This window comes from Prinia subflava, chromosome Z, assembly GCF_021018805.1.
Source record: "Prinia subflava isolate CZ2003 ecotype Zambia chromosome Z, Cam_Psub_1.2, whole genome shotgun sequence".
NCBI classification, from domain to species: domain Eukaryota; kingdom Metazoa; phylum Chordata; class Aves; order Passeriformes; family Cisticolidae; genus Prinia; species Prinia subflava.
This window is the reverse complement of record NC_086283.1, coordinates 7,166,951-7,194,551: the sequence shown is the minus strand read 5'-3', so window position 1 is coordinate 7,194,551 and position 27,601 is coordinate 7,166,951. Positions and strand designations below refer to the sequence as shown.

The following is a 27,601-nucleotide window of genomic DNA, read 5'->3' as shown; positions in this document are numbered from 1 at the left end:
CAGAGTGCAATGGTCACATATTCCACCCTTCCAAAGGAAAAATATTATTTGCATTAGTAAAGATAGGCATCATTATCACTGGTTTTCAGGAATGAACTAAATCATTCCATTGCTCCTGAGAAATGATAGCCAAGTGATAGAGTAGATAGTTAAATATTCTAACATAAGGAGATTAAAATAAAATGTTACCACAATTTCTTTTCCCAACAGTTCAGGTGAATACAAACTAACTGTCCAAGGAGCAGAAAATTAACCTTACTGTTTTCAAACTGCATTAGGAAAGAAAATCTTGACAGTATCAGCACCAGTGGAAACATTAAGACAATACTAAAATGTAGTTAGACTGATCTCTTTCTTAGAGAAAGAAAGTTAGAAAACAGCATGCAAAATGGATTTTTCTCTGCATTCAGTAGCTACAGTGGTCAAAGAGTTCAAACTTCGATGCTGAAAGTTAGGGACCTGGAGGTCAGTACTTCAGCTGGAATGAATTAGGCTGATTCCATGACAGTGTATGTCGGTAGTGTCTTTACTTTGTAGACCAAATAAGAGCCCACTCAGACTGCAGTTTCACAGCTGTGAACACAAAACTGCCATTGTCTTCTGGACTGAGGTAGAGCACTTGACAGCATTTTCATTTAAAAGCTCACTCACCAAGTTTTGTTCTACTTTTCAGCAGGCAAAGACATGTTCATAGGTGTAAAACATTTCCAATGTAAAAACCAGACTGACCTTTGGTCCAGGGATTCCAGGTTCACCTCGCTCACCCTTCCCAACAGGGCCTGCCTCTCCTCTGTCACCCTGTTGCAACACACACACATATATCACAAAATACTGGGCAGCTTTAGCACACCACCAACTCAGCAGGATCAAAGAAACCAAGCCTTAGAAGAAATAGTGGTTTAATCTACCTGTATTTTCAGAATCTCATACTCAGTATCAAAGTTCTACTCCCTGTACACACTTTCAAACCATTTTACTAAAACCCCCCACATTTATGAAAATACAGCTTTTTCAGTCATGCCTATTGTGATTCTTGAACAACCAAGTTTGGGATTCTAACATGAAAAAAGATGACTTATTAATTAAAGTTATGATGTAACATCTGCCTTCACATTTTGTGAGAGCACCAGTATGAGTATCTATACACCTATCTCATAGCACTGGTCCGTGACTTTTCACATTTTCTGCAATAGCAACCTCAGTCTTTGCTACCTGCTGAGGGAAGTTGAATTTGACATTTTGTGAAGCTCAACGGGCTTCACACCAGAGCATCGGCCCATTATCCTTACCTTTGTTCCTGGTAGCCCTGGCAACCCAGGTTCTCCTTGAGGACCCATGAAACCTGGTTCACCCTTTAAAAACACAGTATGAGAAGATTACTTATTTGGCAGTATGCAATTATAATAACATGAGTTTATTTTGGGTAGTCTTTTCCCCGTACTGCTTACAGCTCTCCAGCTGTGATGCAACAGTTATACAGAAGCACTTTTTGTCATGGGTAACTTTCATCAGCATAAATTCCTGTAGCAAGCCACCACGCAGCAGATGAGATGCAAATGAAGCAGAAGGTGTCAAACACGGGGTTTATGAGGAGTGTTAATACACAACTTGGTCTGTAACGTAACACATCAAGCTAATATCCAAGCAAGACTGAAGGCAGGAGGAGAGATCTGAGTGTTCCTAAATTTAAAAAGGGACAGTTCATTTCTGTCATGTGTTTCGAGGTAGTTTCCTATTGCAGCAGGTGAATAGATGGGCAGAAATGGTGTGTGACAAAGCAGTGACAAATGGAGATGATACTGTTGTGATGTGTTGCATCTCCTTTCAAGTCAGAGACTTGCAGTACCACGCTACTTTCCCTCCTCATTCTGACAATAAAATACTTCAGTTCTCTGTGCCCAGACAACTTCTCTGGCTGTGAACAGCTGGGAATGAGCCACAGCTCTCCTCATTCCCTCTCCATCCTGCCCCTTTCCTTCCCATTCATTTGTACAAACAGAACAGACAAATAGCAAGAATCAAGCAGAGCTGCAGCAGAAGCTGCACTGAGCAAAAGTGTAAGGCTGTATTTTATTACCTATCTTCACAATTGAAAAGAGATGATGCAAGATTAATAAGTCATATGCTTTCCTTCACAAACTCTCATGAATAAGGCTTCCTGTTATTTAATCTTGCATTTTTTTCAGATATATTTGAACCAAGAAGATATATCCACAAGCTATTGAAAATTTTAAAATCAGTTATGTAACCCAATCAATATTTATTTATTAGCCTTTTAGCAATATCCCTGAACTTAATGACAAAAAATTACCATCAAATTGGTAATTTGTCCAGGAGGCCATCAAATGGCTCTTAAAATAGCTAAAAGACAGATAGATCATAATCCTTATATTACTGACAATATACAGAGACAGTGCATATAAGCAGTTGAATACTATTTCTCTTAATCTCTTCCCCTCCTTAGAAATATAGGTATGCTGCACATGGTGATCAAATTAGGAAATGTTCTTGCACATTCATCTGTGCTCTCATCAGCAATCCATCATTAGCAGTTCAAAGCCAAAAAAATCTTCCCTGTGGTTATATCAAGGATGACAGCAAGCTCCCAGAGACCTCCATTTAGATTATAAAAAAATACAAGTAAATAATGAGCTTTCTCACATGAAGTTCCAGCTGGCTGTGGTTCAAAACATGGTAAAGAAATAAACTGAGACAAACATGTCACAGAGAAACACGTGGTGGTTCTTTTTTTTCCTCTCATAAGAAAAAAGAGTTTATATAAGTCTGCATACTAGTACACACCACCAAGAGTAACATAAGGTTGTCACTGCAGATGGAAGCACTTTAATGTCAGTAAATGAAGAACAATGCAGCTTCAATCATTTACTTTAGAATGAGAGAATACTCAATAGCCCCATGCTGTTTTAATACTGAATTTGCCCAGGCTAATTTTCTGGCCAGTTTATTATGACTTCAGGCAGAAAAAATATGCAGTGACTACATGATCCTTTTCAGTGGTAAGGCTTAGAAGTGTCATTCAAAGGTTACTGTAGTTTTTGAGTCAAATTCTTCTCTTTGCTCAGGACTATACCAGTTGCATACAACAAGAAAACTTCTGGCCAAAGTCCAAGAAGAAGCCCCACCTTCCCTCAAAACATCTAAAGAAGAAGATGCTTTGCAAAAGCCAGTGGAACTGATAATGGAATAAGTCAGTGGCTTAATTAGCATAAGTAGTATAGTCAGTAGTAATTTAGACAGCACAAAGCTTTAAAATGTTTTGAAATGTGGAGTGGAAGAGGTGGTGGGTTGGCAGAGACCAGGAACTGACAGGGTGAGTAGCAGTTCTGCTGAGAAAGATGCAGCAGTTACGGTGGATGCCAAGCTGAACATGAGCAGTGTACTCTTATCACACATGAAACAAACTGCAGTAGTTAAAACCTGGCTACATTAAGAAGAACATGCAGTTCTCCCTCTATCCAGTGCTAGAGAGGATAAGTAGAATAAAAACCAGATCTGATTTGCCATCTGAACTAAGCTTCTAAGTAAAAAGACAACGTGTTTGAATAATTTGAAACTAAGCCATGTCTTCTCTAATATTTCAAATCTCTTGAATGCAACCACAGTATAAGGCATCAGTTAAAATGTTCACTGGTTATACTTCTGTGTCCTGCCATAATATTGATGATTTCCTGCTGTATGCTATCTGCTATGCCACTCAGACAGCAAAAAAACAACCAAAAAAAAGGAGTCTATCAAAATTGGCACTGCCAGTGCTGTGTGAAATGTAAAGAAAACAATTTCCTCTCAGTAAGGCATGCTTGTGTCCCAGTTATGCAAAGGCAAGGCAAAGACCTTTATGACTTTTTGTCTATGACACAAACAAGATTCCAGAGCTGTACAGGAATGTGGTTAGAAAATTAAGAACTAAGGGATTTAGCTATTTTTGCAAATATATGACATGTTTGATTTAGCTGGCACAGAGCTGCAGGAAAGCAAAAGTTAAGGCTTGCTTGGGAGGGCACCGTGGTTTGACAATATCGCAACTCTGGTTCTTACGTTCACTGAAGCATCTGCTGTTCTTAAGTCTCTTGCTTAAATGAACTCAGAATTTGTTCTAACTACCATGAAATGCTGAGAGGAACGCAAGGGATCAGAGTAACTAAGACTTACAATGCTTTTCCAAACATCTCATACAACTTCTTACAACAAAATCAAAGTTTTATCCAGTTAAGATGTACAGCAATCTTCTTTGCCTGCTAAAGCTGGGACAGGGAAGACAAAATCTGTAATACTGTAATCTGAAGTACTGCTTGGCAGCTGTATAGAAAGCTATCAGCAAATGATGACTCTGTCACACATTTTAGTTTAAGCCTTGGTATAGTTATGAAATCACTGCTTAGAAACCACCACTTTGCACAAGATGTCAACAAGGCAAATTTCAGCATTTCAGCTTCAAACTTCATCCACTGTTAGACCTGGAACAATTTGTATTAATCCCAACACAGGCAGATTCGTATGAAAAAAAACAAAGCATGTAAATTTCTTCTAGTCTACATAATGGATGTGTTATGATACTAAGAATTATTTTTAATGCCTTTATATGTTAAAATTTTAAAAGACTGACAGAGACTATCTCCATTCATGCTCATTTTCATTCTCAAGTATATGCTGACTGGAAATACTAGTGGGTCAGAGATCAAATTATATACTACCATTTACAAACATTTTTAATGTTTGTTTTCATTTCTTATAACAGTTTGAAGCAGAAAAGGGCCCTAAAATGCTGTAAACCTGGTGTAATGTAAGCTCAATCAGAAATTAGTATCAAAAGGTCACCTTGTAATTTACTTCGGAGGATAGTCAGATTTCTATGAGGATTATCATCTAGAAATAATTAGAACTGGTTTTCATTATAATCAAAGCTTTTATGGGCTGAAGCAGAGGCTAGCTTTGATATTAGAAGTTAACCCTAAGACGCACTTTAGTTCACTGTCATTGTCATCCTTAAGTTTTTAAAAACCCGTAATTGCCTAAAGCTCGGACTTTTGCTTAAAAAAGGTACCATTTTCACTGCTGGTTTCTGTTTTAGGCATCACTAATTTGGCAAATGTTTACTAACAGTGCAATTCTAGCACCATATTTGGTCCAAACTAGCCTCCATTGCACAGCTGGGACACACACCACCATCACTGCTTGAAACTTTGCTCTCACAGACACACCTACTCCTCTCCTACTCCTGTCCTCTTTCAGTGCCTGAAATACAAAGCTTTATGCTGATGCAAGCAATCAGCAGACAACAGCAGTTGACAGGTACACTGTTTTCCCACAGAAGGTTCTCCCTCATTTAATTGTTCTCCTAATGACTATACCACACGTTTTCCTATCCAGATCAATGAAAGCCTAAAAAAGAAACCAGTGCTGCAGAAAGGCATCCAAACCACAACTTTCCTATAACAATGAAATAAATTCTCTACCAGTAAGTCTGATGTTTACCTTACTATATTCCAGCTACATGAGATTATTACAGTATTTTCTCTGTGCTACAGTAATGTGACTAAACCAACCTTTAGAAAGGAGAATGTAATTTCAATGCCTATTCTTATCTAGTGCTATGCACTAGAATTAGTCAGAGAAATTTAGATGTCTAACTCTGACCTTTATTACATTGTTCACTGCTCCTGGAATATTTTTTCCAGTGTCAGTCCTGTTGCCAAAACCATGGAAATTCTGTGCCTGGGCTGACTGGCAGGTCTGCACCAAGGTAGGACACACAAGAACACCTTTCCCTGGCATTCTCTTGGGAATCCAACCGTACCAAGGTCAAGACTTCTGCGTGCACACCTTGGAGTTGGCATACCACGTAAAAGCATCCTGAATTTCTGTGGAGGATTCTGGAAAGGGGGATCCACCCCACCTTTTCCACTGACAGAAAACCTAGCGGTGTGGGCTGGAGAAGAACCGCAACCATGCTTGAACACACAGCTTTGGACAGGCTTGGAGATTCCAAACTCCAGTCTGCAGGTCCAGTGGACCTCCAAAAATTCCTGTATAACATGGGCCAGTGTTGTGGTTGCAAGGGAGGTGAATTTTTTTTCCAGGGGGATGTGGGCAGTCCAATCAGTGATCAGCTTTTCTGCTGGCACCTGGATTGGTCACTCAGAGGTTTGGACACGCCTCTGAGGACACAAAGAGTTAAAAGCAGGAGTCTAGGGGGTTCGGCCTCTTTTTCAGATCCCGGTTTCAGCAGAGAGACGTCTCCAGCCTCCTTCCCCTGCCCAGCCACGAGGCTGGGTGGGGGAGGGGAAACACGTGGTGGGGCTCAGGTAAGCCGGAGCCCCCGGGGGGGGGGGAGAAGAGAAGGGACAGGACTGGAACTGAGCTGCCCCAGCCAGGATGGAGGGGTGGAAAACTGTAGAAGTGCCTTCTGTGTGTGCTCACACCCCCCCCCCCCAAACTCCGGGAGAAGGTGCCGAGCCAGGTGGGGGTTGCCGAGCCTGGGAGTGCCTGAGCCTGCACCCTGCCGAGAAAAAACTGTTAACCCTTGCTTGGCAGAAAGAAACTTTTCTTAGACATTGATTCTCATGACTGGTGGTTTCGGAGAGAGGGAAGCGGCCTGAGACTGAGATGATAAAGCATGATTAGAAAGAACCCGATAGAAGAATGAGAGGAGTAGCCTTCTGAGCTAGACTTCTCTTGCATAATGTCAGCCATGGACTGAACTTAAGTCTCTTTTGAACATAAACTGCATTTTTGAGTAGATGCAGCTGCCCTTGCTTTTGCTACAGTGACTGGCACTTGAAGAGTGGAGCGAGCAGAAAAAAGAGGGAGAGAGTGAGGTGGCGCCCTCTGCCCTCAGGGCAGACCTGCTCCTGGAACCCCGGCCCCTGGGTAAAAAGGGGAGAGCTCGGCATGCAGCATCCTTAAAAAGCCCTGTATGTAGTTTTGGCCTATGAGACAGCGGTGAGAGCGCTGGACATAAGAAAAAGAGAGAGTCACCCTGGCAGACTTCTCTGGGCGGTGCCATGGGTGACATGGGAACACATAAGGAGTAGACCTGTGTGTTCTGGAGAACAGTCTGTGGTGCCAGAGAGACTCCTCTCTCCCTTGCTGAATTGAAGATTAGTTTTTTTTTGAGTGGTGATTGTTTGATCTAAAACCCAAAAGTTAGTCTGTGAAAAGTGATGAGTAGAGAAGTAGAAACTGGAAGAAGAAATGTTCTAAGAAGTTTTTATTTCTGTCTCTGTGTGTGTTTAAGAGTATTTCTGTCCCTGTTCTTATGTAATTAATAAAGTTTTAGTAGGTTTTTTTTTGTTTTCAAGATTTAAGCCTGCTCTGCTCTGTTCCTGATCACATCCCACAGGAGTTGTTAGAGAAAAAACATATATTCATAAGTGCATTAACATCTGGCCAGTGCCAACCCATGACAGCCAGCATGCAAATTCTTCAAGAGTCACAGACTTGGGAGACCCCAGAGTTCCTTTCTGACAAGGACTGATGTGGAAGGGTCCTAATTTAAATCACATCAAGACACCAGTGATTGTCTTCAGTTTTACCCCGGCTCACCTATGAGCATACTTAAAACAAAAACAGTATGATGCCCTTTCCTTGCCTAACTCTACAGAAAGAATCCTGCAAAGGTGGGGATATATAGAAGAGCTATCAAAAAAGACCCCAAACTCAGCTGCAAGACAATTTGGAGAACAGCTATGAAGCTGTAATAAATTTGATTTGGTTCATGGGTACCTGTGCTGATTTCCTGGAAGTTGCCATCTGCTTCCTAAAAGACTTTGCTTTTGAGGTCTCTATCTAAGCAAAATACTGCAACTCCTCCACTCTGGAGAGGAGCGAGGGCCAGACTCTCAGGATCCTGTAACAGAGCAATCCATGGTGTTCTGTGGAGCTGTGCTTGCTCATGCCCTGCCTCTGTCTGCAGCACTGAGTTCCAGTGAAGCAATTTCTCAGAAACTCAGCTGGCCTTAGATTATACAAGTCAGAGAGTACTTTGTCACAGCGAAGGGCATTAGAGGGACTTTATATATAGCCTTATGTCCATGGGAATTTTCCTCTCAGGATGTCTACAGTATTCAGCTCCTAAGAAGGAAATTAACAAGGTACAAGGAAATCTGATAAAAATAAAAAATAACCCTAACCCATTTTATAAGGTCTTTCTTAAGGCTTTTCATATCACTTTAGAATTGGCTCCAGAAATTGCCAGTTAAAACAGGTTGTCTGGCTCACTCATCGCATTTGAAACAATATCTTTACTCCCTAATCGTTCTCTAAACTTAGAAAAACAATTGTGGTTTAGAATTTCCAAACGCGTATTTAGACTTTGTGATTCATTTGGAGTTAGGGAAGTAAAACCTGGCTAAACAACCTGGCTGGAACCCTGAGGTTTCACAACACGCCTCACTTTGTATGACATATATTGCTTTTTAGTGAGCCTAATTTTCTTCTTGCTTTTAAGTTCTGTCTGCTTAGAAAGTATGTTGCTTTGGGAGAGTGCTATCAGAACCAGTAACGACTCTGATTAATTCTGCATTCATTAATCATGTAAGGGACTTCTTACTTTAAGGCTAATTGTAATTCAAGTCGGCATGGTAACTATTTTTGAGGATACAATAAAAACGCTTCTAATGAGCACCCGATTTTTAATTCTTCTCTATGACCAAAATGCTAAATGATGAAGAGTTTGGCCCCAAATTGTTTCTGTTAAAAAAGACATGACAAATCTAAGGAATTTAGTTGCTCTTCGGAAAGGTAAGGAGCTTTATTGCATGTCCTCATTTCTGATATTATAAAATATTGTATTTGAAAAATAATTCCAGATTACTGATGTCAAGTCTTCTTTGTGAATGACAAAATACTTGATTTCTGAACACAGTAAGGTGTTGGATTCTGACATTATTCAGCTGCTTTCAAAATTTTTGATTTGCACTTTTTTTGTACGATGAAAAATTACGCTAAGCTATAAAACATATGCTGTGAAGTAGTTCTTAAAAGCTCAGTCTTCCAGCTATTAATAGCTTTAGAGGAAACAACATTCTGTGTTTCAGTTCCTTATGTTTTAGCTTTTTTCAGAACAGAAGAGATTTGGAGTAAATAGTTTCTGAGAAATTAATAAGAACTTGAAGTATTTATCCCAAAGAACACCCAAATAAGCACCCTGACACATGCGTACCATCCAATGTTAATGATGATTTCATTTTCTGGCCTTGATTCTCAAAATCAGTTCTGAGAAATTATACGTCTACCCTATGCAACTGCCATAACATATGGAAAGCAGGCAGCTAAGAATGAATGAACAAAGCTAGATGTGTAGTACACAGATACATGTTTGTATATCTACTTCCATTATGGAAAGCGAATACTCAAGACATCTTGCACTGTCATGTCGTGTATGTTACCTGCCAATGCAGAGATACCTCTGAAACCCAGCCCACCAAAGGTGGGTACTAAGCCCTACTTCTTTAGATCAGTCCGCATTTACACCTAGAACCTGCAGAGGGGGGGAGAGGGAGAGAAAGAGAGATAGAGACCCTGCAGGTTTCCTGTTAACACCATCAAGGAATAAAAACAGGAAGAAGAATGGAAACACAGAAAAGGAAAAATGTATTAGGAAAATGTGAACTGCCTTCCTAAGAACTCCTGGGAGAAGAGGGGAACTTACCAAACTTTCCTATAGGCAGTAAATGGCCTTGACTCCAAACCAAAATGCTTAGAACTACTATTCACTTCAGATTTCCTTCCATTTTGCTGCCAGATGGTAAGAGCAGCACTTAAACATCTAAGCTTCAACCACAGTTGCTCTCTTTTCTACAAGAGTTTAAATAGGAGACTAAATTCTATGCATCCAGCTGGAAAGTTCTCTCTCATTTCCTCCAAAATTTCTCTTTTCTAACAGAACTAACTGGGTGAAAGTAGTATCAAGTCTTCTAGACCTTAAAAAATACATTCTGTGGAGCAAAGAGTCTTTTAGTTTTTACAGGATAAGATCTCTGAGTAGGTATAGAAAAAAAAATTAGGTACAGAAAAAATTAGAACCGCTTTTGCTTTCACAGAAACAAAAATAAAAGGATATAAAATTGATTTAAATTCCCATATCCTTATGCAAGTTTTTCTGAAACCTTGCTCAGGCACAGTCCCAGGGAAGTTAGTCCAAAGTAACTGTATAGAAAGATTCAAGACACTACATACTGGCAAGTCTACTGACTCAGCCACTTCCACTGAATTTTAAAACACAGAAAACTTTCCATACTTCCCAAAAGCAGAAGGGCTAAGAAACCTTTCTCTTCTCATGCTAAACCGCTCAACGGTTCAGTTTTCTTGAACATGATAAAAATTTATATGTGCTGTAGTTCAGTATTTGTTTTAAAAACTGAGGGACAAATGGCAGAAATACCATGAAAAATCTAGATCCTGCAAAAAATGCTGTTACTGAGAAGAGGCTTGTGTTTTGTGAAGGCTTCTCCCTGCAGTGAAGAAATTGAGGACTGTACAGGCCAAATTCCAGAAAATGCAATGCAGGAGATTTGAGAGATGTCTGACATTACAGTGAATGAGGGCATGCATGATTTCCATTACAGTAAGCAAGTGCTGCTTTGTAGGTATCTTCCTGCAAAAGTTATGAGGTAAAACGGATATATGAAGTTTGTGTTTCACAGACAGGCTTCTGTGTCTGCTTGGCATCGGCTGGGGGATAGTAGAGCGATGAGTTAATATTCTGAGTTTAGGTGGAACACAGTCAGGGCTCATTAAGTTTCCAGCCATTCCTGAACAGCAACAGGTGCTCGAGAAATGTTTCTCCAGTATGTCACAGACAGCTTCTTCACTGTCTTGGAAATAACTGACTGCGCTTGTGTTTCCTCCATGGCACCAACTGACAAAGGAGGAGAGAACGAAAAGGAACAGGAAGAGCTCCCAAAACATCCGCATGTGCATAGGGAATGGGTCCAGAAAAGTAAGTAATAAAAGACCCTGCTGCATACCCTGAATTCAGATATAACACTTGTATGTCTGTCCAATGTTGCCACTCATTCACACTGCAGTATCACATTCAGCCAAGTCCTTCCAGGTTCCCAGGAACATTGATTAATTAACTGAAATGGCATTATAAGAAGCTGAAAGTTTCTCAGTGATTAGCTTTCATTACTCCTTTATGGATGTTGAAGCATAGAGGGCTGAATGTCTTTGGAAGCTTGTTCAACCACGGGAAGAAAGACAAGCTGTAGCTGGAGAGATCTGGCCAACTGCCTGGCACAGCATTTGTGTTTGCACAGGTTAGTTTAGCTTTTGTGAAGAGTGCTGTGCATGTGCACAGTTACCTAAAACATTTCTTAATACAGCCTGCCGTTGCAGAGAAACATTCACAAGGAAGCAATATAATGTTCAACTAACAGATTTAAGGAAAAGGGGACTTGATATTTAAGAACTACATCCAGGAATCTTCAATGTGTAGAATAAAGCTATATCTTGACTTTTCCCTTACCTCTCACAAAGTTTGGAAAAAGCTTGATAAAGCTCTGCCAACAGCTACTGGGCTGGCATGCAAATGCATGAGAATGGTATAATCTGTTTGTTAGGAAAAATTTCCCTTATGGAAACTTGTATCTTGTAACAAGTTCTTACATGTTGCAATGACACTGCCAGAAGTTTCTGCTATGTCTTTATGTTATACCACTACTACATATCACTATTAAGACAGAATAGCAAAGACATATCTTGGAGAATTTTATAAAGTCCACATGGGAACAGAACCCAAAATCCCAGAAAAAAATTGTAACAAACAACAAGGATCACTCCAGAAAGAGAGAAAGAAAAACAAAAAAAAAAGAAAGAAGAAGAAGAAAAAAAAAAAAAAAAAAAAAAAAAAAAAAAAAAAAAAAAAAAAGAAAAAAAGAAAAAAGAAAAAAAAGAAAAAAAGAAAAAAGAAAAAAGAAAAAAGAAGAAAAAAGAAAAAAGAAAAAAGAAAAAGTAAAAAAGAAAAATGAAAAAAGAAAAAAGAAAAAAAGAAAAAAGAAAAAAGGAAAAAAAAAAGAAAAAAAGAAAAAAAGAAAAAAGAAAAAAGAAAAAAGGAAAAAAGGAAAAAGAAAAAAAAGAAAAAAAAGGAAAAAAAAAGAAAAAAAAGAAAAAAAAAAAAAGAAAAAAAAAGAAAAGGAAAGAAGAAGTCACTGCTCCAAGTAAGATTCCTCTTGGTTTTGTACAAGATGACAGCACCAACTGATTCTGAGTCCAGACAACTGAGTTTCCCCCATGCTCAAGCTTCTCATCTTGTCACTGCTATTTCAAAGCAGCTTTTGATCAACACCAGATCACTCGAAATTTGTTTCTCCATGAGATAACATTGATGCTGTTTTTGGAAGTCGACGTAATAATCTTACCATGGTGGTACATAAATTTTTGCGAAAAAGGACAGTGAGAAAAGGGGGAAAAATGCTACTTTTCCTTTGTTGGTGAGTGCCCATATTCCTAACTCCAGCTGTTCTCTGGTTTCTGCTACCACTTCTCATGCAACAGACATAATCTCAGTGACTTAGAAGAATCTAGGGGGTTTTGCTACAGACTGCTTAATAAAACAGAGCTTACAAATGCCTTGAAATGAACAGCAACCATCCTGTAATTCTGATGTGACCAGATATGCTTCGCCCTGTTCTGTACGCACTCTACTTCCTCGTCACCATCCAGGTCGCAGGTAGCCACCTCAGTGCAGAATTCACTAGATGGTATTTCTTCACTGAAACACCACCAGTCTCCCTCAGGGACTGGATTTTAAACGGGAGAAAGTATTTTCCTAAATGATTAATATTTGATCAAACTATTTAATTTTGCTCTGCAGGCAACTGCACAGTTTTTCTACTGTATCCACTCAATCTGGAAACAAATTTTCACTGGGCAAAACTCCCACACTTCCACTGTTTTTCACTTCACATTTTGTCTTTCAGGTGATTCTGGAAGCTGCCCTTCTGAGCCATTCTTATTGCCAACAAATAATTTTCCCAGAGCAACCACTGAGATGGAGACTTTTTTATTTACTGGTTATATACATGGACATGTGGTCTGCATGAACATGGAAACCCCAAAGACCAGCCACAGCTCCAGTTGCTTTTGGCAAGTGTCCCTGGGATGAGTGCCTCAGGCAAGTGCCCCACTGACCTCCAACTGAGCTACCCCTTTGCTCACTATTAAAGCAAACAGAATAGGGATTTCTGCCAAAGGCCCTTATAAAAACAGTTTAATCGCACAAGACTCTTCTCCTTCATGATCTTCACTACTCAGTCTAGCATTTATTCTTGCAGAAAATGAACAACCTCCACGGGAACTATATTTTAAGCTGTTACAACACACAAAATCTAATACGCATATTCAGTTTTTTCCCATAATTCACTAGTAACACAAAAGGATTATTATGCTTTTATACTGTGGCAATTCACAGGTCCCTTGAGAAAATCACTGCAAATGTTACATTCCATGAGATAAATCCTGAATCCTACCACAGTGGACAAGAGTTTAGTCTCTGACTTATCTTACTTGTTATGGGGAAAAATCCTACAAACTTTCTCCTTGAGACATACACAGGCCCATGCTGGAATGCAATGAAAAAGTTTCAAGGAGATTTTGTTTTCTGAAAGGACTGTCTTTGACACAAAAGAAAAGTAGCCTTTCTGATGTGTGCTCACTGAGGATATGTGAATCTGCTTACTCTGTGCAGAATCACACAGTTGCAGCTCAAACTGTGCAAGTGTCTGCAGCTCCCAATCTAATCACTTATGCTAGAACTAAACCAACTATGTGTCTTTTGTATCAACTTACCTAAAGATTCCAGACAAACTGTAAGCCAGGGACTAAACCAGGTGTTGTGTCAGGGACCGCTGCTAACACTGACTGGAATATTATTAAAACATTTTGACTTCTCAGTGGAAATCACTGCAGTATAATGGAGCACAGAGTATTTTTGTTAACAGAGCCAGGTCTCCACTGCCTGTGTATAATTAATACAGTTCTCTGGCTGGAGGCTTGGTTAATTCAGTAGAATATTGCTACTGGAAAGCACACATCGAAGTGGAAACCAAGTAAAACTTTGATGACAAGACTTTTCCATTAGAGAAAAAAAAATATAAAAACCTCTACTATTTTAGATTTTTAAAATAAATAACTAAAATATTCTGCCTCAGATTTTAATGTAAGATATACTGTTTGTCTGCTCATAGACACTTAATCAATTTTCCATGTGAGACCTTTCTTAAAAAAACCCAGTTTAATACCAGAGACACAGAAAAAGATGTAAGACAAGTACATTACACCCAGTTGAGCCACATTCTTGCATTTCCCCCCTCTCTGTGGTGTTCCCACCCATTACAACAGGTACTACAATTTATTTACCTTTATTCCAGGGAGTCCAGGAAGCCCAGGAAGGCCTGGTTCACCCTACACAGGAAAATTACATAATATTACAGACATTATCCAGTTACGGTCCCTATCCATTGAACAGCCCTGCAAATTCTGCATCAAGATAATAGAGCATGAATGATTGCTAGTCAGCTCCAGCAGGATTGTTTTTTTCAAAAAAAGTGACTTAAATGTACAATTAGTAAGAGTCATGGTAAGAACTTAGGTATCTTCTGGGAACCTTCAATCTGAAGATGACACACAGGCTGAAAATCCATGTCAGGAAAGCCAAATACGAATTCACATTAGCCTTCAGCAAAACAGAAGAAAACAAGTAGTACTGGTTCATTTTACACACTACCATTTAAGGTCCGTGCTTATGACAGATGTTTAATTCTGTTCCATTTTCAACTCTGAGCTAGATACTGTGCTGTGTGACTGTCTGATTTAGCTACAAAGCAATTCAGAAGATGTTGGTTTAAATTTTCACAATTCAAGCAGGATTGCCTAATTATAACTGGGCCATCAGTTTTATAGAGCTATCCACAGAATCATTTCAGAACTTGCTCTTTATCTGTGAATACACATGGTGTCATAAAGCATAGGGGAATGTAACCTTTTACTACTTTACTCAGAAAAACCTTGCTTATTTAAAAGTGCAATGGAAAGACCTATATAACTCTGTTTGCAAGGTAATACTGTAACAAGTATTGAAAACAGAATGTATTAATTCTGGAATTAGTCTCAAGACAAGAATGACAACATTCTCACAAATGGTCATTTTGAAATATCAGCTAAACAGAAAGATGCTGTCTAGGGAAATAAAGATGATGAACAGAAAAAAAAAAGAGCAATAACACATGAATAAAATACTATTTTAAAGGCTGGGGATTTTCTTTTAACACAGGGATGGATTCTAAACAGCACCTTGGATCTGAATATTCCCTAAACTTTCTGGAAGCTCAGGTTTGAACTCTGAAGCCAACTTTTACCTTTATAATGAATTGAACTATATTCCAGATTTTTTACACTCATGAGCTTTACAGAAATCCAGACTACAACTCTGCGGTTTGGGCTGATACCTACAGGTTGTGCTTTTAAAATATTTTATGTGCCCGTGTACACACACGCTTACATATATCCATACACTCATGTACACACACACAAACCTAAACACACCTACACATAACATAGGTGTTCATCAGACTGCACTACCCAGAGACACTTCTTTGAGGCAGTGATATTATACAGACCTGAAATGCCCATAAAAATATTACATTCTTCCACAAAATGAAAAACACAGCAGAAGGGCTGCAAATCACTTTACCAAATGGAGTGATTTTTAAGTGGTATAGAAGGATCTGATAACAGCTTCTTTGTCTGTTTCAGTTTCTCCAAAGTTCTAACTGTTCAAATTGCCTCAAAGCACAGGAAAGGTTCCAGTCTCAAAATATTAATTATAAAATCAGATGAAAGAATAGAGGCTAGGATGCCATTTTCAACAGACAGTTTTTGGTATGCTGACTATCACTTTCTACAGCAGAAAATGGGTTACTACTCTTGCAAAAGAATAATACTCCACTGCACTAACAAAATTTTAACTCCAAATCCCTCCTCTGTCTTTCCACTTTTTGCAGGAGCAGCCGTACATATGGCACTAGGACCATCAACTGTTCCCACCTAATTAGGGAAGCACTAAATTTCACTTGTAAGCACAGAATTGGAATATTTATAATTGATATTATATTAGTGTTGCTGCTGTAGGGTACTCCTCAGTCTTGGGACAGAGCCAGCCTTCACACACTCACACATAATAGGCAGAAAGGATCCACCAAAGCCAGTTCAGAGTCACAGTTATCTACAGACAACTAAAATGCCCCTAAATGATACATCAAAATGAAACACAATGAAATCAATCCTTATTTCTTAATTACAACTAGCATCGTAGGTGAATGCACAGTATTTTCTTTTTTGGACCTTTCTTAATATAAAAATTCCAAGTATGACTTGTGAGAAGAATAATTTTTAAAGAAACAAAAGCTGTGTACTAACTCTATTACACAACAGCAAAGCAGGTCATTCTGTCACCTCAGCACACAATTTGGCCCAGAACAGCCCCATCAGAGTGCTGAAATATCGTCATGTTTAATTTCATGCAAATAGTATTTTGATGGGCAGCTCAACACATATTTTTCCTTAGAAGACTGATAAGGGAGAACTAGAAGAAGATGAAAAAGGAAAATAAAAGAAAGAAAACAAGACACAGGAAGGAAATATCATTGCAACACAGAGAGGGGGGACAAGCATGTAGACGGCAAAGATGTGCCTCCAACTGGAGAAAGAGCCTCCCACAACCTCTGGTGGTGTGAAAAAGTCCCTGCTAAGCAGGGGTGCAGGGCAGCAGACACGGGGCACCTAGCTGGAGGAGGCACGCTGACTGGGCACGTCATGGGAGCTGATGGCTGGGACAGGAGTGTGACACATGGGGAAATCATGAGGTGACTCGAAGGAACATACTAAGCCCCCCTTTGGTGCGAAAAAAGAAGGTGAGAATATAGAAAGTCTGAACTGCATAGCTTTCACTCATCCATGTTGCTTGAATTAGATCAGATCTGAGTGCCTGGGACTGAGAGCCAGGAACCTGCTGATAAATCACTGCTAGTTTTGCCTTCATGGCAGCCACTTAATGAGAGTCTGAATATCCACAGGCGCTTAAGTGCATTTTCTAGTTTATTACCCAAGCAAAGCAAATGCTGCAGAACACACACACTGAATGATTCTCTGGATTAGATAGCTTTGAACTACTTTGATTACCTTTCCTAATTAAAACTGCACTTCACTAAGGAACTGCATTTACAACCATAGTAGTCTTATTTAGTCTCTGATGAGAGTTATAATTTCTTAAATAAAAATACTTAATTTATTATTTATTTCCTATTTATATGTGGTTTGGAGTTTTGCTTAGTCACCAAAATACCTTGAGTATTAGAAAATGGTTGTCTTGCCATCCACTATATAGAATATTAGCTCTTGACTGTCTGTCTGGAATATCTCAACTGGCAGAAGGACTCTCTTCAACTCTGGCAGCAGCGTGCAGTGGAAAATTTTCAATGTTGTAAAAGGTAAGAACAGTGCCAATGGCTCCAGAGGGAAACCAAATATTGCAATGCACAAATCCAGTTCTCTCATTGTCTCTTTACTGTCCCTACAGGACCTGCCCCCTGCTCACGAAAGGGAGTGGAAGGCACAGCATTCACTGTGTTTTATGCACTGTGGATTCAAAGAACATATTCCCCAGCTTCCCAGGGCCTTGTGCAGAATAGTTATTGTAATTCCTGCAGGACCTTTCCTTGAAGAAGCAGCCTCAGCCACACAGCACCCAGGGGAATTTCTCATGCTGGAAGGAGGAACAGATAGCATTACCTGGTCTGTGTCCTTCCAAACACACTGTGTGCCACTGACGGTTTGATTCCTCTCACAAGCATGTGTGAAAGGGATTCTAACCAGTATTCATTTTCTTCCTGATGAGACCTAACAGCGTACCACAGTTTGAAGATTAATAGTCAAACATGCAGGGTTAGCTTGTGATTACTCAAGGAGCAGAGCCATTCTTTGTTAGTCTCACCAGCTGCAACAGGGTAAGCTTTCAATGCCAGAAGTGTGCTGTGGCTAGAAGGGAAGGTGGGTTAGTCAAAATTGCTTTTCATGTTAATTAGTATCATCATTCCTGTGCCTTTTTAAAATACAAAGTAAACATAGATCACACGTGTACAGCCTTGGGCTGCGAAACTGTACTGCCTCGGACTCATCCAAGTACAGGTAAGTGCCACTGGTATCAGGGGTGTAACATCATTTAACACAAATCTAGCAGAAAAGGAAAACTGAGTATTTCCAAGTAGTACCTTCTGTCCAGGCTGTCCAGATTCACCAGGTTCACCCTAAAAGAAAAGGGACGAAAGACATGAGATCTTAGAAAATTAATTTAAGATAGAGCTGTGGAAAACTGTAACATTTACGATATCCAAAATGTCTGTGGCAATGTAAAGTAATGTGGACCAACCATCCCCCTTCTCCCTGCACAACTTATTCAGAGCTCCATTACCTTAATTCCAGCTGCAGAAGATCCAGGGTCACCCTGATACAAAATCCACAAGAAATAATCACTCTTACTACATAAGCAATTTTCCAGGAAACACATAAATCATGTAAGAGTACAGAAACATTATATACCAAATTAACTGGATAGCAAGACTGCCTGTTTTCTGTGCTGCTACACAGGCATTTAACTAATTAATTACATCAGTGGGATTCAGAAAACGAACAGTATTGTTTTCAAGACCATGTAGAGAGACATTTAGCTTCACTCACCCAAACATCTATTATAGCTAACCTCGAATTTCACAAGTAAGAATGTAGCTCTAATAACTGCAGATGGTGTATAAATGTACTTCACACAGTCAGAATATGGGACATACTCTGACATCTCTAAATTGCTGGTCTACATTAAAAATAATTCACTGTTATTTACAAAGAATATGAGCAACCATCTGACCTAATTTTATAGATGGCAAATGTCAGGACTCAACTGATGACATTTTTTGTGCCAATAAAGATTTACTTTGAAAAAAAAAATCCCAGTGACCTATGAGTTCATCTCCATCAGGACAGATCATAGCTTTATTTCCTCAACACTCCAGTGTATTTAAATGGATAGATTAACACAATAAGGGCTATACTTTACAGGAACAAACAGCTATGGTAATTTCTGTATCCAGGAAAGGTCCCTGTTCTGAGAGGGCACCTAGCATTCACAAAGATTTGCCTACATATTGCTGAGTTGACTGGATTTCATAGGCTCTGATAGGCACAGGACAGAGGATCAGTTAACTTTTTTTTCCTTAAACCATACACCAAAGGAAAAAAGGAAAAAAACCTAGTGAAAAGTTTGCCAGTTAGGCTATACTACTGAAGATGACTAGTGTACTTCTATTTGAAAAATTGTTTAATTACTTGTTATTGTATACACATGGAAACCTGAGCTGCCTCATTTTGACAGACATGCATGAGTGACACTGCTAATATCCCTTACAAGCATGTACAACTGAAAGCCTCAAGAGCCTTTTATAGATATAAAGGGCCAAAACAAGGTAAGAAACATTAACTGGTTGAACATTTTGAAGGGCAATGATGGATATAGAGAAGATAAGACACAAAACATTTATAATCCATCTTCATGCAAGAATAAAACTTAGATCAAAGGAAAGGAAAAAATTAAGGTACAGTATGTTCCAATTCACTGCTGAGTCAAGACAGTTTGCAAATGAAGAAACTTTAGCAGGGGCACATGTACAAAGAAAGAAGATCCTTGGTAGCTTCTAGGGACCAAGGCTACAGTGAAACAACAGAAGCAAGAACTCAAGCTTGGGATTGACCCTGTCTTCAAAGTAGGACAATTCGACAAAGACATTTTAATTCTAAAGTCTCAGGTCAAGAATTAAGGATGGAAGTCTATATTTCTGAGTGTCGCTAGGTACAGCAGTTTAGAAAACAAAGCTACATTTTTTGCACAGACTGGAACCTACACCTAAACCAAGTCTGAATCTGTTGTCACATGGTATCTCACTCTCTCACCATACAAATAATTTATTATTTACCTCATGGAAATTCTATTTAAGCTTTCAAAGAAATGTTTTTAAACTCTATGGACTATGGATTAAATCTCCTCAGTGAAAACTTCCCCCTGTGCTGAAGAACAGGAAAGAATATAAACCCTGTTAAGCATCTCAAGCATAATGTAGTAACACCAAGTTTAATGCTTACTCCTAAATTATCTGTCAAAAACCACCCTTGTAAGCGCTTCAGAAAGTGATGTTTGCAAAGCTACCTATCAGAAAATTTAAGCTGCAGCTCTCCTTTAAGAACTGTATCTTTTTTTTTTCTGGGTGGCAGATTGTCTGGTAGGCAGGGAAAAAGAAGAAAAATATTGAAAGTCAATGAAGTCACAGTTCTGGAAAGTCTGGCAAAAATGAATGCAAAGGATTCTAACCCATTATGGTTAAAGCAGTGCACTCCAAACAAACAGAACATATTCCCATGTCACCTCTGAAAATCACATGAAACCTAGAAGAGATGGGAGACTTCTGCATTATGAAGTTCAAGAGGTATCTCGAAATTTCTTCAGATACAGCAGTATGAGAAGTCTCCTAATGACCTACACTTCCCACAAGCTGATCCCAACTCAACTGCCTAAACACAAGTTGAAAGTTCACACAGCAGTATTTAAAACTTTATACTTCGACAGAAAGAGAAGACTTTTTTGTTTCCTCAAAAAAGATCCCAAACAGGAGGATGTGCACACTGCTGATGACAGGTGGTCAATATGGGCATTCTCATGGATGCAAAATTACCCTCAAGGCTAATGAAGTAATAAAAGCAACAAGTGAAGCTGTACTTGGCCTCCCAGAGAGATTATAAATTTAACACTTACTTGTAGACTATCTATCTGAACAACAATCTCAATTCATACTTGTAGCAGATTATATTCTTAAATCACATAAGAGTGGATCAAGATTATATTACCAGGATACATCGTCTAAGTAAGTAAATCAGGTTCTTAAGACTTTCATCTATGTTAATAAACATGACTGCACATAAAGTATTATTTAAATTAACTCCAAGAATCAAGTAACTTGACTATTCTTAAATCTAATGTCTATTTTTAATTGCTGATTTTAGAATATGCCTTAAAATCCTTGTGCTCTTCAAAGTACAGATTTACTGTACCCAACTGATAGCTCCTGAGGGATTTGCATGCATCCCTTACCAGCTTGATAAATCCATCAAAAATTTCTCCTTGCACTGAAGTGTTCTATGTTGGTTAAGACTTACACATGCAGGGGTGTGCAGAAAAAGCACTTAGGCTTCTGCCCAAGTGTAGTCACTAAAATAAGTGTTTTTTAGAAGCATATGGATTCAAAAATGATGGCCAGAAGAGATCAATATGTCTGATCCTTTCTCATGTGCAACACAGCCTTTACCCTCTCTGCTAAAGATTGGCTTATGTAAGGAAACCACACTGAAAACATCAGTACAATTTTCTGAGCATGAGTCTTACATGAAAGAAAACTCAAGAAAATAAAAATTTTCACAAAATCTTTTTTTTGGTGATTTTCTTGGTACTTTGCAACAATGAACTAAGAAGGTATAAAGGCAGGTTATTGCTGATGTCACTTGGAATAAAGATTTAAAGTGTGTTTACTGTCAACTCTTGATTTTCCATCTGCCAATTTTGGAGGGAATTTGCCTATCACAATACCCTAATTTTTGTCCCATATTGGTTTGGTCCCACTCTTTGATGGAAACCCAAAAGGGGAAGAGTTAAAGGGTGTATCAGAAAACACAGCTATAATTCAATGGGGCAGTTCCAAGTGGCAGGTTGTGACCAAAGCTTCTGTATAATGCAAATTTCAACAAAGAGGAGTGCTAGCTAGAACCATGCTGATATAGTCTATATTCAGTAGTAGAGCTACTGCTGTATAAAGTAAATAAATCTTATGCTTAGTTAAATGGAATAGTGAGAACTTTTCTGTTGTTCATAAAAATTAACTTGACCAAATCACTCATCTTAAAAAAACAGAAAAACCAGCTCAAAATGCATTTTTCTTTTGACTAAATTATTATTTTCATTAATTGGTTATACTGTAACCATGTCTAGGGCTCACATTTTCTTCTCTGCTAAGAAGTGGTGTTACCTTTTCTCCTGTGTCACCCTTCAGTCCATTCTCACCAGCATCCCCCTACAATTCAAACACACATTATATTTTAATGACTTTCTGTAAGCACACAATGTGCAGAGAAGAGTCAGCATTCCAACATGATTAAAAATGCAAGCTGATTTTGTTAATCAGACAGACAATCTCTGTGACAGGAAGTGGCTATGTCTTACACAGACTTCACTATAACTGCCATCCCTTTCACAGATATGTAAAAAATCCCCACCACAAAGTATCAAAATGCCTGTTGGTACCATCTCTCTCAGTTCACTCCAGTTCAGCAAGAAAGGAATGATTTAATGATTTCATGATGATTCAGCACTTTAAATTACCAATACATTTTTCTTCCCAACACAGAGACATTCACCTAGATGCATCTAATAAAATTTAGATGACAGTTAGACATTTCCAGTAGTTTTCATTGGAATTCTCAAGTAATTTATAGCAGATACTCTCTGAGTCTGAAGTCCTTCATGAATGATTCACAAACTAAGAAAAATCACTAAATGTCACTCCTCCAAGGAGCTACCAAATGACTTTACATAAACTCTGTCCACTGTTTTTGTTAAAAAAGTGAGAGTCAGGTAACACCTTTTCATGGATGAGTAGACATTTTCTACTCAAAAAATGCACAGAATTTTTAAATAAAATGTCACAATATTTATCTATAAAAAGACCTAATTTCCACCTAGTCAAGTAACCATATAAGAAGTCAGGACTATGTCAAATACATTATATGTTGTTTCATGTTAAGAATATATGCTAAAAATTTCTGTGGAACCTGAGGTTCATGTGAAGTGCAAGAAGTACTTAAAATGCCAAAAATATTGATAGAAATATTTAGTCTACTCAGAGCATAAGTAGACTAAAACCACATTCCTGGCCTTGTTCAGATAACCAGTAGAATTTCTCAAGTAGCATTATTCAGCATCTGTCATATTGTTCTGAAAACTTAAATGTGAAATTCCATTTGGAGAAGACTTAGCAATTTATACATCACATCATTGATACAATGGGAACTAGCTAACAATCTAGCAGCACTTCAAATAAGGAAACATACATGAAATATGTAAGATTAACAGTCAGGAATGTCATCTCAAGTTCATTTGACATGACAAAGCATATTGAGGGGATCTATAACTACACGTTTTAGAAAAAGACAAAGGATAATTACGGAAAAATAAAATGGTTTTAAGTAACAAAAATTCAGTACATATTAAAATTCATTGTTATTCCTTTTATGTCTGAAAACAAACTAAGGGTTACTGAAGTACTTTAAACATCATTTTAACAGAAGAAATTATTTAAATTAAATTATTTCATGGTGCATATTTCATGATTACATAGTTCTGCATGTGGATTACAGATGCTTAAGATTACTCTCAATTATTTTTATGGTGCTATTGAAAATGTGAAATCAATTGCCTTGGCAAAGCATGCTTCCAGCTGATATTACATAGATTTACATGGATCTGGAAGTGAAATTCAGTTGTAGCTGCAAAGACAAAGGTAAGCATTGCTCAAGAGCAAATTGCACCTCAGTACAAACAACTTACTTCTTAAGTAAGTATGCTCAGCATACTTGCAGAAGATGAGGCTGTACACAGACTCCTACTCAGAACAAGGCTTATCCTATTTCTCAAACTGCCCCTGTAAGCAGATGAGGAAGCTGAACTCTGAACTCATTGTGCTCCTGCCAGACACTATACCTGGAAGACCAGAATTATACTCTTCCTTTGCAGCATGGAGCTTGTTCCACCCCCTTGTCCTGCCTTGGTATGACTGGACACCAGAGAAGCAATGTCTTACTAACTCACTGAAAGAGCACCATCAGCGTGCTGCTTGTGCCTCTCCAGGCAGCACCACTGAAGATCATGGGGGCAGACTCCCTTGCTCTTACTTAAACTGACCCAAACACAAATGGAGCATTCCATTTTTAGTGCGTGGAGAGCTTGTTATCCAGGTACTGCTTAGAATCTATGTCGTTTGATCATTCTGTTACCTAACAGTTTTATTCCACACAGGTGTCAGAGCATCAAAACCAAGTTATGAGAAATGTGTGGATCTCTAATTTTCTGAGACTCACCACAGTTAGGATTAGTTGCCTGACTACTCAGCTGTGCAGCCTTTAACACACAATCACTGCGCTCTGTGACTAATCCCACTGCAGTAACCACAGATCAGTAACTTCCATTAGTTAGGTATTACCTGACCCTCAGAAAGGCTGCACAGTGCCACTCAAGCTGTAGGTAATAGCTGCGGTTTTTTATTTTTAAACTTGGGATAGGTCCACTGGCAATTCTCCAAGCACGTTATCCGAAACAGAGCCACAACAAAGGAAGTGAAACATCTCACCTTTTCTCCTCTTTCTCCAGGGTCACCCTAAAGAGAATAATTGGAGCAAAGAAGTTGTAAGTTACTAATTCAGACAAATATCAGTGTTAGCCTTACTATCATTAGTTAATACTAATGTTAGTATTACTACCATTACTAATAATTATTCACTACTGATGACAATGTCTCAGATGATACAATAAAACAAGAAAATCCCAAAAGAACAATAAAATATGTAAATTTAATAGATCTCAATGGACAGTACAACTTTAACATTTTTTTTAAAGTTTCAATGGTTTGCCTGTGAAGATATCTCTCTCTATTTTGTCCTAGACTCTGACAAACAGGCATTTGTCTTTGAGAAGCAGACTGTAGGGACCAAGGTGTCTCCTACATGTGGTTCTCCTTGTTTTGGGAACAAACCAAGGAAACAAAAAGTCTGAATGTGAAGGGAAAGTCTCGTGATTCTGTCAGTGGCTCAGAAGGTTCCTCAAGAGAGAGAAAATGCCTTAAGTGTCTTGAAGTAATTCATAGCTGTTTCAGAGTAAAGAGCCTTCTGTGCTCCTTACATTCTCTGTAACAATCTCTGTAACAAAAAGATGTCTTATAGCCATTATTTTTTTCAAAATTAAAACATGCTTGAAAAACTGCAAAAGCACTTTTGCACACCAGCCTGGTCCTGACAACTCAAGTCTGCATTTCTGGCTCAGAGCTGCACTTTGGTTCATCTTTGCCTCTTCTGATGGCTAGCAGTCACTAGGCAACTTAGGGACTACAGCTGTGAATACAAATTAAGCATCAACTGCCATAATTTGGCTTCTTCTGTATACAAAGTAAGAAAAGGTCATGCTCCCAAGTGGTTTGTTTTCATTCCTGATGGACAAGCAGCCAGTCAGTAAATGTAAAGAGGCTGCCTTGCATGTCTGTCAGCAGCAGCATGCTGCACAGAATCAGCTGAGGAGCACTTGTGCACCAGAGACTCTCACTCGCAGCTGATGGGATTAGAACTTAGCATTACCCCCTCACAGAGGCTCACAGTTCCACAGTATCACCTTGGACATGTTGAGCTTTCTTTTAAATGAAGTTATCATAAGCTTTATGTTCCATTTCCCTTGTTCAGTATTAAAACAGCAGAACAAACTATCTAACAATAAAGTGCAAAGAGTCATTCTGATGTAACAAATACAGGCTGAGACATGCTCCTAATGAGGCTTGTTGGTAACTTCCATAATAGCAGGATCAGCCCTCAAGACTTCACTGTGACATTTGTCAAAGAACTGACTGCAGCAGTTCTTGAAAGGAAGCCTGAAACACATTGTAAGGGGCATAAACAAAGCCTTTCTGAAAGGTCCCCAAATTCCCAAACACTTACAGGCATATTGCATTCAGCTGGCAGTGGATGTCTGTGCGTCAGTGTCACTGACTGGAATTATACATGCACAGCAGAAGAATATGCTTCTTTATGGTGAGATGTGTAATGCCTCTTACAGCACTGATCACTGGAGGGAGCAGGCCATTGAAAGCCAGTCAGAGTATAAACCCAAGCTGGAAAGCACAACTGTCATCTACATGTGCACTCACATACGCCATGCTTCTGTTTTTAATCCATTTTCAATACTGACCTTGAGCCCTGCTTCTCCCTTCTCTCCTGCTATGCCAGGCAAACCAGGTTCACCCTGAAGGCAAAGATAAAAAAAGATGAAGTTAAGAAAGACGTGATGAAATATATGAATGTGTAAGATGTGAATGTGTAAAGACATCATGAAATACACGAATGTTCTCATAATGTGTAAGTAATGATAAACAGAATTTTAAAAGGCTCTGCATGTTTGCATGTACTCCACAGCTGGGCACTAAAATGACTTATTTTGTCAGTTATGGTGGATTAACTCTAACCCATGTAAGGGAAGAAATTATTCTTCTGAAGGAGGTGAAAACACAGATGTCGCACTAAACAGAAAGACGACCTGAAACTCCTGATTCTTAAAATCTGTCCAATCAACCTTAAAAGCACAGTCTTCCCAGCAAGACTGCCAATGCTTTCCTCTTCTCTACAACTTAGAAATGCTGCATGAAAGGCTTATCTTAATTTATTTTGACATTTGTGCTTCTGGTCTCAGATGGAAGACAGATAATGAAATAAAATGAGAAGGGCCTGTTTTAGAAACGGAAGAATTTGGAAAAACAGAGAGCTTTTCAATTTTTAAATATACTTTGCTTGTCCATTTCTTATACTCTTATATCAGTGGCTGAAAGGTGGTTTTAAAAAATTTAAAAACTGTCAGCATTACATCAGTGTTCCAAATTTTGGGCATGTTTAATGTGTATTATATTATTCTACAGTTTAAGGAGTCATAAATGATTTTCATAAGTCAATCAGCAAATAACACTTATTTTCAATCTTCTTTGCCATCTTTAATTCTAAAAATAAAGGAAAGAAGCAAACAAGAAGAAAACCCAAGTCAAACAACAAGAAAACCACCTCTAACAGATATATCTTAGTGTTTATATCCCACATTTATGGGAAAACCACTCATATTCATTTTAGATAAAATGATAATGCAATAATTAGACTTCACTGTAAAACAGCCAGAGCTTATGGCTTGTTATGTAAAAGCTTCTGTAGATGTATATCTCATGATATACATCATATACACAAGAAATACCTTTGATTACCCACCCACAGAGAACTGCATCACACTTCGGACATGGCAAAGCACATTAAAATACTGGCCAAAAAAAGATTATAAAAGGTCTGCAACTAGGTCCTTCTAACAGCCCTTTGCTATTTAACTGTATAAAAATGCAGAAAAGTTAAATCCAATAGCTAACATAGCAATCAAATTTGGAACAGTAATTTGTATCAGAAACTCAGCTATTTTCACACAGTGTTCAAATTTAGTAAACATGATGAACCAATCCTCTACCCAAAAGTAAGAGGCATTAGGATAAAGGTTTTTCCAAACACAAGACATATTTTCTATTCCTCCATAAAAGCCTCCTGTTAAGAACTTATCTGTTTCTTACTTCTGCAGGCAGATTTAATCACAGATGTATTAATTCTGATTGTGAAAGTAAGTTCCATTGTATTTCTAAATTAGGTAACAGAA

The 27,601-nt window shown here is 38.5% G+C and overlaps 1 protein-coding gene and 1 long non-coding RNA gene across 4 annotated transcripts in view; one reads left to right on the top strand and one right to left on the bottom strand.

The window, feature by feature from the left end:
- COL25A1 (collagen type XXV alpha 1 chain) overlaps positions 1-27,601 on the bottom strand; it is a 302,634-nt gene that overhangs the window by 37,945 nt on the left and 237,088 nt on the right. For all 3 annotated transcript variants that reach the window (XM_063423866.1, XM_063423864.1, XM_063423865.1), the window contains 8 exons: positions 26,114-26,167; positions 24,513-24,539; positions 22,137-22,181; positions 18,488-18,520; positions 18,288-18,323; positions 14,380-14,424; positions 1,290-1,352; positions 730-798 (listed from right to left, as the gene is read on the bottom strand). In XM_063423866.1, coding sequence (XP_063279936.1) covers positions 730-798; positions 1,290-1,352; positions 14,380-14,424; positions 18,288-18,323; positions 18,488-18,520; positions 22,137-22,181; positions 24,513-24,539; positions 26,114-26,167 — 372 coding nt within the window. The remainder of the gene's footprint in view (positions 1-729; positions 799-1,289; positions 1,353-14,379; positions 14,425-18,287; positions 18,324-18,487; positions 18,521-22,136; positions 22,182-24,512; positions 24,540-26,113; positions 26,168-27,601) is intronic.
- Positions 9,984-13,928, top strand: LOC134564750 (uncharacterized). The gene is made up of 2 exons (XR_010083625.1): positions 9,984-10,960; positions 12,942-13,928. It is a non-coding gene; the product is annotated as an uncharacterized LOC134564750 (long non-coding RNA).